This window comes from Vicugna pacos, chromosome 16 (assembly GCF_048564905.1).
Source record: "Vicugna pacos chromosome 16, VicPac4, whole genome shotgun sequence".
Taxonomy (NCBI): Eukaryota; Metazoa; Chordata; class Mammalia; order Artiodactyla; family Camelidae; genus Vicugna; species Vicugna pacos.
In genome coordinates this window covers 58,134,453-58,147,748 of record NC_133002.1, presented here as the reverse complement: position 1 = coordinate 58,147,748, position 13,296 = coordinate 58,134,453, and the positions used below count along the sequence as shown (strand labels likewise).

Here is a 13,296-nt window from a genome sequence, read left to right as displayed (position 1 = left end):
CTAAGACTCTCCCCTTCCTACACTCAGAAAGTGGAATTTTGACCATCAGCCCTCTTCCTTCCACCAGACTATAAAAGTCCTGGAGGGCAAGGGTCTTATCATCTAAGATTCTCACAGCCTCAGCCCTGGGCTGTGTATACAGTAGGTACTCAATGCATGTTTCTTGCAAATGAAAGGAAGGAAGGAAGGAAGGAAGGAAGGAAGGAAGGAAGGAAGGAAGGAAGGAATTTCAGGAGCCTCCAGACACCCTCCCCAGCGAGGTCTGGGGGTGGGGCAGCCAGGTTTGAGGAATACGCGTGGGGGAAGTGGGGGGATGATTCCTCAGCCTCAGCCCCGCCCCAGCCCCACCCTACTGCTGCACAGTTGGAACTTGGGGCGGGGGTTTATCCCTCTTTGCTGAGCCTGTTTATCCGGTTTCCACTAGAATTGGCCACCTTTTTGGGGTGTGAGATCCCAGCGTCATCAGGGGCAATGGAAGGCGACAGGGGTCACCCAGGCCCTGGGGCAGATGCTGAGGTTCTGAGACCCGCACCCAGCACTCATGGGCTGCTCCCTTGGGAGTGAGAATGGCAGGCCCCCAGGGGCCCCAAGATCCCCCAGTCATAACACATGCACCCCCATATCACAAGGCCCAAAAGCCCTGCTCACAGCTTCCTTCTGCCAATGGGAAGAGGCGTTCATTTCGGGAAGCCCTGATCCCAGAGGCCAGTGGCCTCACAGTCATAGGTCAAGAAAATCAGAGGAAAACGCAGAGCACATTGGGACCCTGATTCACCAAAAACAAGCGCCTGGGAGCTCTCTATCCCTGGGAGGCAGGCAGCCCCTGCAAACAGCACCCAATGTTCCTGGACCACTTTGCCTAGCACTTAAATGATCTAACTCCACGTAATCCTCATAACAAGCCTATGCTGTGGGTGATGGGCATGGGGTCACCTAGCTCCTAAGTGGCTAAGCTAGACTTGAGCCCTACCCATCAGCATGTCCTGGAGGGGTCCCGGGACCCCTGAGGGGAAGAGCATCTTGATGCTCCCCTTCCTGGAGTCTGCCTTTATGGTGCAGGGAAGCTCAGGCATGGGCCAAAGGCCTAGATCAAAGCAGAGGTGAGGTGCTAATTACTCCCTAACAGCTGCAGATTGCTAGGTGGGCTCTGACCTAATAAACCAAGCTGTGATCGTTTTCCCTTTATAGGTCACCTTCTCAGGCCCGGCCCCCAAGGGAAAGCCCTGCGAGGCTTCTGGGACCCTCCCTGTGATCTCAAGTGACACGACACTTTTTTCGGGGGCCTTAGGAGGTGTGTAAGGTTGGGGTAGTCAAATGCCAACCCCGGCACCTTCTTGCAGGCGCCTTTCCACACTCACGCAGGCCTGGAGCCTGTCAGAAGGAATCATGCATCTCACCTGCAGAGAAAGCTGCATTTTCCTTTGGGGGCAATTTGGGGAGGGAGGGAACAGTCATGGCCTGTGGCCCCTGGGCACCAAGGAAACTGGCATCACAGGAACATTATTACATTTTGCAGGGTTCAACATACTTTCATCTTCCCCAGCCCTGAGCCTCCTCAATAACCCCATGAGGAGGTAAGCAGGGCAGGTTGTTTTATCCCCATTTTACACATGGGGAAACTGAGGCTGGAAGGGACAGAGTTGACTTGCAGAGGTCACAGAGTCAGTGAGAAACTTGGGACAAGGAGTGCCAACTCCTGGGCATCCTACTGCCCTTCCCCAGGAAAGCCTCTCTAACCAGAACCCATTTCCAAAGTCAGATTCCCACGAGGCATTGCAGGCAGTTACAAGTAAGTACCTTAATCCAGGTAAGGGCGACTCAAGTGCCCCCAGCCCAGCCTGTGGTGAGAGGGACACCTTCAAACCTGACATAAAACCCTGTTGGCCCCCCGCTTCCCCTTACCTTGTTAAACTGGAAGAGGTCCCGCTTGAGCCTCTCTCTCGCAGGGTCATGTCCCGGCCTCAGGAACCGCCTCATCTTGCTCCTGTGCAGCCCCCTGGGGAAAGGGGAGGAGCTGCTGAGGACCAGGGCAAGGGAGGCACTGGCCTCTCTCCCCTAGCACCGAAGGCAGCCACCCTCTGGGCCAGGAGGGCCAGACCCCTGGAGTGTGGTTCTGGTTCCCGGTTTCAGGAGAGGAAACCAGACAGAGCTCTGTACCTGGAGGCCGGGGCTGCCTAATGCTCTGATGCTTGCTCCTAGACACCTGTGGCCTTATAAAGCCAACGGGAGAAGCCGGGGGAGGAAGCCATTTAGCCTGGCTTTATAGGAACCAGGAGGGCCAGAGGCCCTGAGGTTAATTAAGCTTAATTGTTAACCTGTTTTCTGAAGACCCATAAAACTCTGGTTAAACAGAAAGGGAAACTTCACAAGCCTCTCTCCAGAATGGGCTAGGAGGTGGGAATGCAGAGGCTCTCAAGTCAGAACCCAAATGGGGGAGGGGAGAGGCAGGGACATTTCTAATGGGGCCCAGCAGAACTCTCTCTTGGGAGTCAGTACACCTGGGCAGACTCCTCCTTCTAACTTCAGGGAAGCCTGCCAAGGGACTCTCAGCTTAGGAGCCGGAGCAGGCGAGGTGCAGAGCACACAGTCAGGGGTGCTGGCCCATCCCACTCCACACCTGGGACCCACAGTGGAGCTGGGTCCACCCCCAGGGCTGATGAGGTCTCTGCAGCCGCAGTCCTAGCCCCAGGCTTCCTGGCTGCCCCCTCCCCAGCCCCCATCTCTGGCTCTCCCAGTTCCAGCTCCCCTGGGGTGCTGGGGTGCGCTCAGAAAGGCTCCCTTTCCCACAGGTCCAAGTGGAAGCAAATTGGGAGAAGAAATGTACTCCCAACAAAGAAACCAGCTTAAGGCTCCAAAACCATCTGCCCACCATAGAATACACTTCCAATCCAAGGGGAACTATTTCTGGATCATCCTTGGGGGAAGGAGGAAGGATCATGTTTGTTCCCGCTTCTGGCTTCCTCCCACTGACCACAGGACATCAGGGTCTGTCCTTGGAAACACAGGGGCCAGGCCCACCCTGGAAATGGCTTCATTCATTCAGCACTAGACTCTGAAAGGAAGGAGGCGGAGCCAGTTCCTGCCCCGAGGAGCCTACTCTGGAGCAGGGGCAGGTAAAGACACGGTGGTGCAGTGTGCCGGGTGCTCTGACAGGGAGGCACAGGGGGCACTTGGCCCAGGCTGGGGAGAAGGAGGGGATGTCCTAAGAGAGAAAAATGTAGCTGAGCTGAGACCTGAAGGATGCCCTGAAGTTTCCGGCTTTTTGGGAGGTGATAAAAATTAACCATCAGGCTGAGACACTGCATATGAAAGGACCATGGGAGGCACATATGTGGCAGAGCTGGGGGAACTTTCTGGCAGAGACACACATCCTACGGCAATTCAAACCCACCCCAGCTGGGAAAAGGTAAAGACCAGACCTCAGAGCACCTCACCTTCTGGGGACACTGGAAAGGCCACCACTAGCGGGAGGTGGGGGAAGGGGTGGGTATGAGAGGTTTGTGCCTTTTTTGGGGGAGCCAGAGCAGGAACCCCACTTCTCCAAGGATCAACAGGTAGTGGGGAGGCTCCCAGGTACCCACTTGACCCGAGGCCCTGCAGCAGGTTCAGGGAACAAACACAGGAAAGTCCCGGAGGCTCCAGGGACTGGGAGTGAAAACAGGCCTGCAGTGACCTCAGCCTCCTGGACAAACAGCTGAGCTGGTGGCCTCACATTCCAGCCGTGGGGGAGGGTGGCGCCAACTCATCAATCGGCCTGGGGCTCCTGGGGGTGCCTGTTCTTGCTCTCTCTCCCCCAACCCAGGTCACTGGGTCAGAAGTCAGAGGAAGCTGGGAGTGATGCCCTGGAGGAGGACAGGGGCCTGCAGACTCCAGGGAGAGGCCAACCTGGCTCTGCTCTAGGGACTGGCGCAGGTCATGTGGTGGGGACAAGAGGGCACAGGGCTATCTGTGTGCAGGACCCACAGAGGCTCAAGGGTGACATCACACAGTCCCGGGGAAAAATGTGCAGGTGGGAGGGAGGGAGATAGGATTTGGAGCAGGGTGGGAGGCAGCCCACTTGGGAAGGTGGGGCGGGCACTCCACCCACCCAACTGCTCCTCAGAGTACCTGCTGCGTACCAGGCACTGAACCAAACCTTTGTGTGTTAGAACAAGGTGCATCTAAACCTCATCCTGGATGTTCATTCACCTTCCAGATCCTCCCTGGGAGATGCATGGAATATCCCTACTTGGCAGACAAAGAAATGAAGACCACAGAGGCTGGGCACCTCATCCAGGTCACTGAGAAAGAACCAGCAGAACACGGATTTGACCCCAGGTCTGGCAAATTCCCAAATCTAAGGGCTCTGGGAGGCAGCAAAGGATGGATATGACAAGACAGAGGATGCCTAATTACACCCCTGCAGTTAAAAGGCACAGACGCACGCAGACACACACACCCACATGACTTCAACTGGGAGCCAACCAAGCAGTTTGGGGCCAGGGGCCTGGCCGCTGGCGAGGTCTGGCTGGGTAGGGCTGAGTGGCCTTGCATGGATCTGCCATTCATTCCATGGGGGCTGGGACCCCATTGCCCTAGGGTGATAGAGCCAGGACCAAGGCAGGGAAGGCCCAGCATCTGCTCCTCGCTCCAACTTACCTTCAGTGTAGCCCCCGATACGGAAATAACTGCCCAGGTCAAGGCATAAGAAGCACCATCCCATCCTGAAGGTGGACAGGGCTGGGACTGGCTGGACTCACCTCCAGGCAAACTCCCAGCCCCACTCACCCCAGACAAGCAGGTTCTCTTAGGAGAAGCTTCCGGAACCTGGGCCTGGAGCCTCCTGGTGTGGAACAGATCCTACCTGCTCAGCCCACTCCTGGGGGGTGGGGCAGAGAGACGTAAGGGACCAACAGCCAGGGCTTAAGCACTACAGCTCAGCTCCTCCAAGCCAAGTGTCCCCCAGGACAGCTCCTCGAGGCCCAGAGAGCTCGTATGCTGGGAGCAGCGGGAGCAGCGCCAAACGCCAGTGCCTGACACAGTGCTTGGCACGGAGCAAACACTGCCCTAGGAATGAGCATACAACCGTGACAGACAGACGAGATCCCCCAGTTCACCAAGCTTACATCCTTGCAGGGGAGAGTGTGATGACTCACAGGTACGCAATCAGTCAGCGGGATGGTGTCAGAAAGAGATCAGAGCGAGCAAGAAAATAAGGGAAGACGCGTGATCGAGTGACCAGGGTTAGGTGGTCGAAGGACTCGGTGAACCTTCCAGAGCCTGACCTGTGGATTTGAATTCCTTCTGCCTGGTTCGCTTTTCTTGCAGATACTCACTTGCCTCCCACCCTTCCCTCTATTCAAACATGCCTCCCCTGACATTCCCTCTCCTCTACTTCCTGGCTTGGCTTTGCTCCCCAGGACTGGTCCTGTTGGAACAGTTAACTATTACTAACAGTTTACTACCTGTGCAACCCTCCACAAGGGTCTTCTTCCTACTCAGGGACTCCCGCCCTGTTTCACCCCACACACACTGGATGAATGAAAGCAGGTGGTAATACCTCCACCCAGGCCTGAATGATGACAGGAAGTGGTCAACCACGGCAAGATTCAGGACAGGGTGGGCCAGGCAGCTGGAACAGGCTCACGTGTGCCAGGAGAGGCTGAGTACAGACAACAAGGAGAGATGAAGTGGGTCGGAAGAGGGCCTGGTGTGCCCCAGCAAAGAGCTGCAGTTTGACTCCATGGGAACCCACAGACTGCTCTGGGCAGGGATCTGATGGGGCCCACCCTCCCCTCCCCCACGTCCCCTCCTCCCCACGTCCCCTCTGCTTGGCCTCGAGTTGGCCCCTCCATCTGCTCAGCCCCTCTTCAGGCTGCATTCACAATGGATTCTGTGCTTCTGTCTCCACAATTCTGTCTGAAACAACCTTCTTGCCCCTCAAGCAGCATATCAAAAATCACCTTCCAAAAAGCCTCCCCGTCTGAACCCATCCTGACCACTCTCACCCCCTTCCCTCAGCGCTTGACCGCACCTTAGGTTAAAATGGTTCCGAAAACCACCGGACACGTGCACCCATCTGTCTCCTTGGATGTCCTCCTCCCCCATGTCGTGCTGGCCACTAGGGAAAATCAGAAGCAACCTAAGCGGCCAACGACAGGGGGCAGGTGAAGGGTGCTCAGCCCCATGGTGGAAGGTATACAGTCATTTAAAGGGCAGGAGACCATGGCCATGGAAACAGGTACTGTCTCCAAGAGTCAGGTAGAATCTATTAAAAATATTTACATAAGTCAACAACACACTGGAAGGGTTATGGGATTACTGGTGATTTTTTTCCTTCTCTTGGTTTATCTGCCTCCCAGGCAGGTAGATAAGAGGATCACACAGAGAAGGGGTGAAGGCCCAGGTGGTAGTCAGTTGTGAGGGTGGCCCTAAGCTCATAGTAGGCACTCAGTCCCGTTGGGGGAATCATTCCTACTCCCCCTGCTACGGACATTAAACGGGTGCAGAGGCAGGGAACAGACAGGTGGGTTGGACCAGCTGTGTGACCTTAGGCCTCAGGGTCCTGGGGCTGGAGGTAAAGGATGTTACTACTTCACAGGCTGTGACAAGTGGGGTGGCTGTGAGCTTCAACAGGAAGGGCTGGGCAGGGGGTTAGCAAACTCTTGAGTACTGTACACCACGAGGGATGTGGGAGAAGAGATGAGTCCAGGTACCCCCCAAGCTGAGGAGCTCCTCCCAAGTCTGAAACCAAGAAGGATCTAAGGCAAAGTCACTGGGGCTGGAAGGAGCTCCGAGGATCCTGGCTAGACCCTTGGCAGGGGTTCTTCCTGAGAAGAAACACCTTCTCAATCCCCTGAACTTCTTTGTTTTTTTAGACCCACCCACAGAAGAGGGCCTGGGCTGCTTGCAACTAGACGCCTGGCTGCGGGTCCCTGAACTTCTAAAGATTGACCAACCCGGGCCTCCGTTCCTGTCCACTGCACACTTTGTCCATGACCAGACCTACCTCTGAGCTGCCTGCTCTGCTCTGCCCCGCTCTCTGTTCCCTTGGGGGCCGGAGCTCAGGCTTTAGGGCCAAGACACGTGAGACTTGCTGACCTGTGGCGAATTCTGAACATATTCCCCCCACAGGTCTGTGCTGCCTGCATGGAACTAGCCTGAGAGTTCCCCGTGGGCAGCCGACCCCGCGATTTCCTTCTCTCTTACTGCTCCAGTCATCCAACGCTGCTGCCGGCCAGCGCAACATACCAGGGCCTAGAATCAGTCTCCTCACACCCTGATGCCCACCCCGGAATAAAAGAGGAGGGCTACCTATCTGGCAACAGGCTAGCCACACCTCACCCTGTCTGCCCTTCCCATCCCTCTGCCTGGACCCTGCAGCGGGGTCACACATTGACCCTCCCACCACCCCTGCATTGCAGGCCCTCAGGACAGAGACCAGTAGCGGCAGAGAAAAAAATAAATGCATGGCGGGGTACTTGTCTTGGTTCTCTGCTCTAAGTAGCAGGTCTGATTGTGTTGCAGGAAGGAAGAAGGGGGTCCCCAGACCAGATTGCTTGTCCCACACTAACACTGTTTGGGATGCCTGGGCTAAACTGTCCTCATGAGATCAAGGCTTGGCCAAGCTGAGCCAGCCTGTCTTGGAGGTGGGTGATGGGCCAGCCCCTTAGGGGGTCCTGTTAACAACCTGGGCATTTCTATTGATCTGCAGGGAGAGGCTACATCCAAAAGCAGGACTCTGGACATCTCGGGCCCAAGGGAAAGAAGGCTCCTGGAGCCACACTAGCACCTGCCCATGTTCACGATCTCCGGGAGCAAACACAGTGTGAAGTTGAGTCCCAAGCTCTCCTCTCCTCTCTTCTCTGCTTATGCTCCTGCCAGTCTGCTGCTGCTGAAACTGCCCTCCCTTCCCCAACATCCTGTGTGAGGCCTGTGTGAGGCCCGTGTGTGGCTTTGGCCTCCATGGGCTGGGTGTGAGTGCACCCCGGCACCTCCCACAAAGGGGAGTGGTAAGGCAGGCCTCTAAGCGGCTAGGGCGGCTGCTGACCCCTCCGTGCCAACTCAGATGCCCACGGCTCCTTTGCAAAGTGCCTGAGTTGCCCTGGGAAACCCAATCTCCCAGAGGCGCCAGGCAGGCCCCTGGCCAGCAGCTTAGCAACCAAACCTTTGCTGAAAAGGCACCTCCACGGAGGTGGGACTAGGAAAACACAGACAGAGAGGGGGGCGGGAACCACAGAATTGTTGTCACTGCTGTTGTTAAGTAATAAAAGGGAACTGTGGCTAGATGCTACTTGAAGCACTTAACATGCATCATCTCATGTAATTCTTACAATTACTTGTGAAATAGCTGATTCTGAGAGCCCTCAAGCCCGAGCAGTAAGAGTCCTAGTCCCAATAACCTGACTGCAGACCATCTGCTCAGTTCAAGCCTCTCTCCCAGGGCAAAGGGCCTTGCCCACAGGAGGCTGCATGGGACCACCTAGGGTCAGCAGCCAGAGCCCTCCCTGCCCTCCCTGTCTGGGTTCAGGTGTCACTGTCCATCCTACAGAGCCACAGGCCCCTCCCACAACCCTGGGAGGGTCCTCCTGCCACATCCAGCTTCTTCCCACAAGGAGGGTTTCCTGCCCTAGGCCTGTGAGGATGGGGTGGAAAGTCAAAATGCGCACATCCTCACCACATCTCCATTCTGGGGGCCTCAGTCCCCTTCTCCAATCTAACACCAGCCTCTCTCTAGGGAAGTGACGGATTCCATGTGGCCAAGTACCTGGAAAAGCAAAGCCCTTCTGGGGAGAAGGTGGATGATTTACATGGATGACTTGAATAGACGAATAAACAGCTCGGACCGAACCAGGATCAATTAGGCAAAGGTGCTGTTCTCCAGTCGGGAGCCATGGTCCCCAAAGAGCAGTGGGCTGTAGCCCCACATGGTCCCTCAGGGAACTGCCCCCCACCCCAATCTCAGGTCTCCAGCCAAGGCCAAGGCCATGCTGCATGTCATGTCTGACATCCTGCTGGGGATACCCTTATGGGCCCTGCCTCAGCCCAAGGCTCCAGGACACCCAGCTCCTTGGCAAGGAGATCCAATAATAGTATTATTTACTAGAATCAAACAGTCCTGTGTCCAGATGTCCCTCTCATCAAACCCTGGGAACACTGAGTTAGGTGTCTCCGGTCTCTGCTGAATTCTTGAAAGGTAGAGTCAGGAACCTAGCAGCTTCCCTGTCCCCACGCCCAGAGAAGCAGCCTCTCCTAGCTCAAGAATTCACTGTGGTTCCTAGGAACGGAAAGGAGTGGGGTGACTCTTCAAAGGGCCAGTTTCCTCAGAGAGGCAGGGCGGGGAGGGAAGGCCACCCCAAGGGAGCTGGGCAAAGCTTCATGGGGACAGGGCACAGGTTAGGGAGAGTCTCCTGGGGAAACCTAGGGAGCCAGGGCTGGAGAAGGGCAGAGTATGGGTGGCATCCATGGGAAACACTCATCTTCTGTCCCATACCCCACTTCTCCCTGCAAACTACTCCTGGGCAGGAAAAAACAAAGTTGCCAAACAGACCTGGCATGCCTGACTCAGGAGGAGCCCTGATAATGATATCGCCTGTGTGAGATAAGAAGGCCTCTTTGGGCTGAGTACTCAGGATAAATGAGTCCAGGCAGCCAGGGCTGCTCAAAGCAGCCAACCAGGCGCAGGGACCACAGGCCTCTCTGGCCTCCACCCTGGCCCCTGATTCAGGTGTCTCAAAAGCTGCCTCTGACACATTTGGGAGGATCCTTCAGGAAACACCACGTTACTCCTAGAGACTCTTCTCTTGCCAGGGATGCTCAGTGTCTCCAGTGGGATACACAGCAGATCACAGATTGATGGCAGAGGATCCAAACTTTCTGGCTCTGCATACCACTTTCTCTATGGGAGGGGGAGTCCTGGGGCTAGGAAGTCCTGGGAGAAGAGGATACCTGTTTCCTAAAGGAGGCACTATGGAGTTTGCAGAAAATCTCCTTAATGACAACAGAGAAGCACAGGAATGTGCTTCCCTCTACCCACCCACCCATCAGGATGCAGAATATATACAGCTAAGCCTCCCCTTGAGCAGAAAGTAGAGCAGATTAGATTGTACACACACACACACACACACACACACACACACACACACACACTCCTCCCAGGAAAGGTCCCACAGCGGGGTCTGGCCATTAGGCCTCATTCCTGGCTCTTCCAAGGAGCAGCAGAATTACCAAGGGCTATTGGAACCTGAGGTGAGGTTAGGAGAGGCCACGGACCTCTACCTCTGCCCTCCCAGGAGCAACATTCTCATTTTAAAAGTTCTGATCTCTAGAGGTTTTCAAAAATCATGATTTCTGGACAGAGAAGTCAAATTCCCTCACAACCATCAGGGAGGTCCAAGAGGCCCAAGCGTCTGCCCGAAGGTGGACAAGTGACCACGCTTTTTCTGCTTGGTGGGGATGCTAAGCAACCCACCTTTACCTGGTGCATGCTGTGTGCCAGGTCACATGTCTTTATGACATTTTGCATCCTCTCGTCAACTTTTGTCAAAACAAGGCTCGCTGAGGCTTGGCATAGTTAAGTGCCAAAGCCAAGATCATGTAGCAAGAAATCAGCAAGGCACAATTCAAAACTACACTTGAATCTGGAAATACACTAAAAAACTTAATGAACATTATCTGAGGAAAGAATGAAAGGCAAGAGGGAGAAGTTTTTTCCCTCTTATTTTACACTTTCTAAAACACTTCATTTTCCCCATTGGGGTCCTATTACCTTTTTTTTTATGCCAACAAGGGTCATCTGAGATTAAGGGTCTTTTCCTTTTTCCTTTTAATGTTTGGACATTAAAACATTACTAAGTGCTAAATTAGTAAAGTTATATTAATTGCTGCTAAAGGGGATACTCCATTGCTTCCGGAAAGAGTAGGGATGCACAATGATCCCAGACCTGGGAAACACTGTCCAGTGGCCCCATGGCCACAGAGACGGGCTGAGTCTAACTTCAGAGAACAGGAATCAGCACTGGTCAGAGTCCCCAGAGCTGGGTTTGAGTCCCGACTGACATAAGTGAGCTCTGTGGGCCAATGGTTTAGGAAAACCAAATCTGAGTTCCCTGTGTATAAAATGAAGAAGTTGGACCATCTCTTCCAGGATCATCCTCATGCTTCAGTTCACAAAGGCCCAGATCTGTCTTCCTCAAAAGCCACTTCTGACCTTGGCTCCCCCTGTGTTGGGCCAGGGCTCTTCTGTACTGCTGCTGTTCCTCCACCTGGGGTTTCCTGTCTCCCTGACACACTCATTCCCTCCCTCCTCCCCTCCACAGCCTGATAGGACCTTGAGCTGTAAACTCTGCAGAGGATCCCTAGAGCCCAAGTTAAGACGCCCTGCATCTGGCACATGGATCCCCATGGGAAGGGGGCTGAGTCTACGCCCCGCCCACCTCACCCAAAGCTCACCTGTCTCAGGTGAGAACCTCATGGGGCCACGACACGGCTCTCCCGGTTACAGTCAGTTCTCCCCACAGCCAAAGCTTTGTGTGTCTGCGAACCGTCCAGCCCGAGCAAACCAAGAGCAAACTTTGCACACTTTCTCTGGCAAGACAGAATTTTTTCACTCCTCGCCAAATCCCAACATACCACGGCGCAACCTCACCCTCCTCGGTAGTGGAAAAGACACTGGGTCTCCATAACGTTCCCTAAAGGTGTCCAAAGCCGCCTGAGGCGGAGAAAGGCCCCGAGACCCAAGTCCCTCCCGCGGGCTTCCTGCGTCCGGGGATTAGGAGGCACAAAGAGCCGGCAGGGAGAGGGCCCAGATGGCAGAAGCAGGGGCTAAGCCGCCGACGTAACGCGCTCCCGCCCCGGCTAGCGGAGAGAGGTCCACCGGAGACGTGCGGGGCCGGCCTCTCCGGCCAGGCGCCTTGCACGTGGAGCTCGAGGCCCGGGGACCCCGTCTCCGCCTGCAGTGACCCCCGCACCCAGACGGGAGGAGCACCTGTTTCCCTGTTCCTCAAAGCCAACGCTATTGTGCAAACTCGAAACCTGAATTCTGTAATCGCGGGCGGATCAGGCACAGAAAAGTTCCCAGCGGCACTTTCTACAGGTGTCCTTCTCCCAGACGAGCGGAACGACGGGATCCGGGGCGAGGCGAGCGGACCTGGGCGCAGCCCTCCTCGCCCGGTAGGGCCCGAGGAAGCCAGGGGTCCCGGCCCTCCCCCTCCTCCCCGCCCCGAGTGGCGGGCACCCCGAGGGTGCGGGCCTGGCTATGAGGGTCCGGGCCCGCGCCTCACCTGGAACCCCAGGCTGGCCCCCACCCGAGGCCTCCACGTCCCTCGGAGTCCGCCGCCGGCTCCGCTCACTCTGCGGCGGGCCCACAGGCTGCTGGGCGGCCGTCTCCTTCCTGCTCACCTCAGGCGCGGCGAGCAGAGGGCGGAGCCTCTATTTACATAAAGGGCGAGAGCCCGGCCCCCAGGGCCCCGCCCCCCACGAACCTCGTCCCGCCCCTGGTCGTCCTGCGCCGTCGAGGTGGGGGCGCAGCCGGGAGCCTCGCGGGGCGGGAGACGCGCTCGGGCCAATCCGTGGCTCCAGGGAGCGAGGGGGCGGGACTCTGCCCTGCTTGAATATGCACGAGGTGCCGCCTGCCCGCCCCCAGCCTCACCTGCGCGCACCTGGCCGCAGAACGGCACGCCGCGCCCAGTGTCCCGCCGCCTCCCGGAGGAGGAAATAGTTCCCGGAACTCGTGGCGGTCCCAGGCCACCTCCCAGGTCCGACTGCAGAGGGGAGCGGTTCCTCCCACAACTCTGTCCCGCGCTCCGCAGAGGGAGGGGCAGAGCCAGGCTGGCTCTTCCTGAAAGCGCCCAACCCGATCAGAGAGGGTAACCAGCGGACACAGGGCCAAGTTTCGGGCCCAAGAGCCAGGTGGCTTGGGGAGAAGGGCGTCGCTGAGAAGCACCTCCTCTCGGGGCGGGCCCCAAGCCTAGACCTTCCTCCGAGTCCCTGCCGCCGGAGGCCCCGAGGGACAGCAACAGCGACAGGAGTTTTTAGCACAACGAGGGAGGGGATTGGAACGACGACGCGGGAGCAGACGGGGCGCGGACGCTCGGCCCGAGGCCCTGGGGGCAATGGCGCGCCCCACTGCACAGCTCGAAACAACTAGGGTTCAAGCCACACCGACAAAGCGCTTCTCCGCCGCCCTTTTACCCGGACCCGGCTGCATACACGGAAAGACCAAAGGAGTGCCAACTTCCTTCCTCGGACTACCCTTTTGAAAGCAAAGCTAACTAGAGGTCTGTTACTTCCCTGAGAAAGGCGCCGGGGTCGCGTTCC

General features: G+C 56.6%; 1 protein-coding gene and 1 long non-coding RNA gene across 8 annotated transcripts in view; one reads left to right on the top strand and one right to left on the bottom strand.

Moving 5' to 3' along the window:
- The window catches only part of LLGL2 (LLGL scribble cell polarity complex component 2), a 32,435-nt gene extending 19,782 nt beyond the window's left edge, over positions 1-12,653 (bottom strand). For 4 of the 7 annotated variants that reach the window (XM_072939568.1, XM_072939573.1, XM_072939574.1 and 1 more), the window contains exons 1-2: positions 12,261-12,412; positions 1,903-1,996 (exon numbers count right to left, since the gene is read on the bottom strand). In XM_072939568.1, the coding sequence (XP_072795669.1) occupies positions 1,903-1,977 (75 nt within the window). In that variant the 5' untranslated portion in view covers positions 1,978-1,996; positions 12,261-12,412. Of the gene's footprint in view, positions 1-1,902; positions 1,997-2,157; positions 2,212-5,539; positions 5,563-12,260; positions 12,413-12,628 lie in introns of those variants that run through there. The other 3 variants (XM_072939570.1, XM_072939572.1, XM_072939569.1) reach the window with 3 other exon arrangements.
- On the top strand, positions 2,337-8,016 carry LOC116283716 (uncharacterized). The gene is made up of 3 exons (XR_012059853.1): positions 2,337-3,406; positions 4,196-4,317; positions 7,694-8,016. It is a non-coding gene; the product is annotated as an uncharacterized lncRNA (long non-coding RNA).
- Positions 12,654-13,296: the final 643 nt, after the last annotated feature.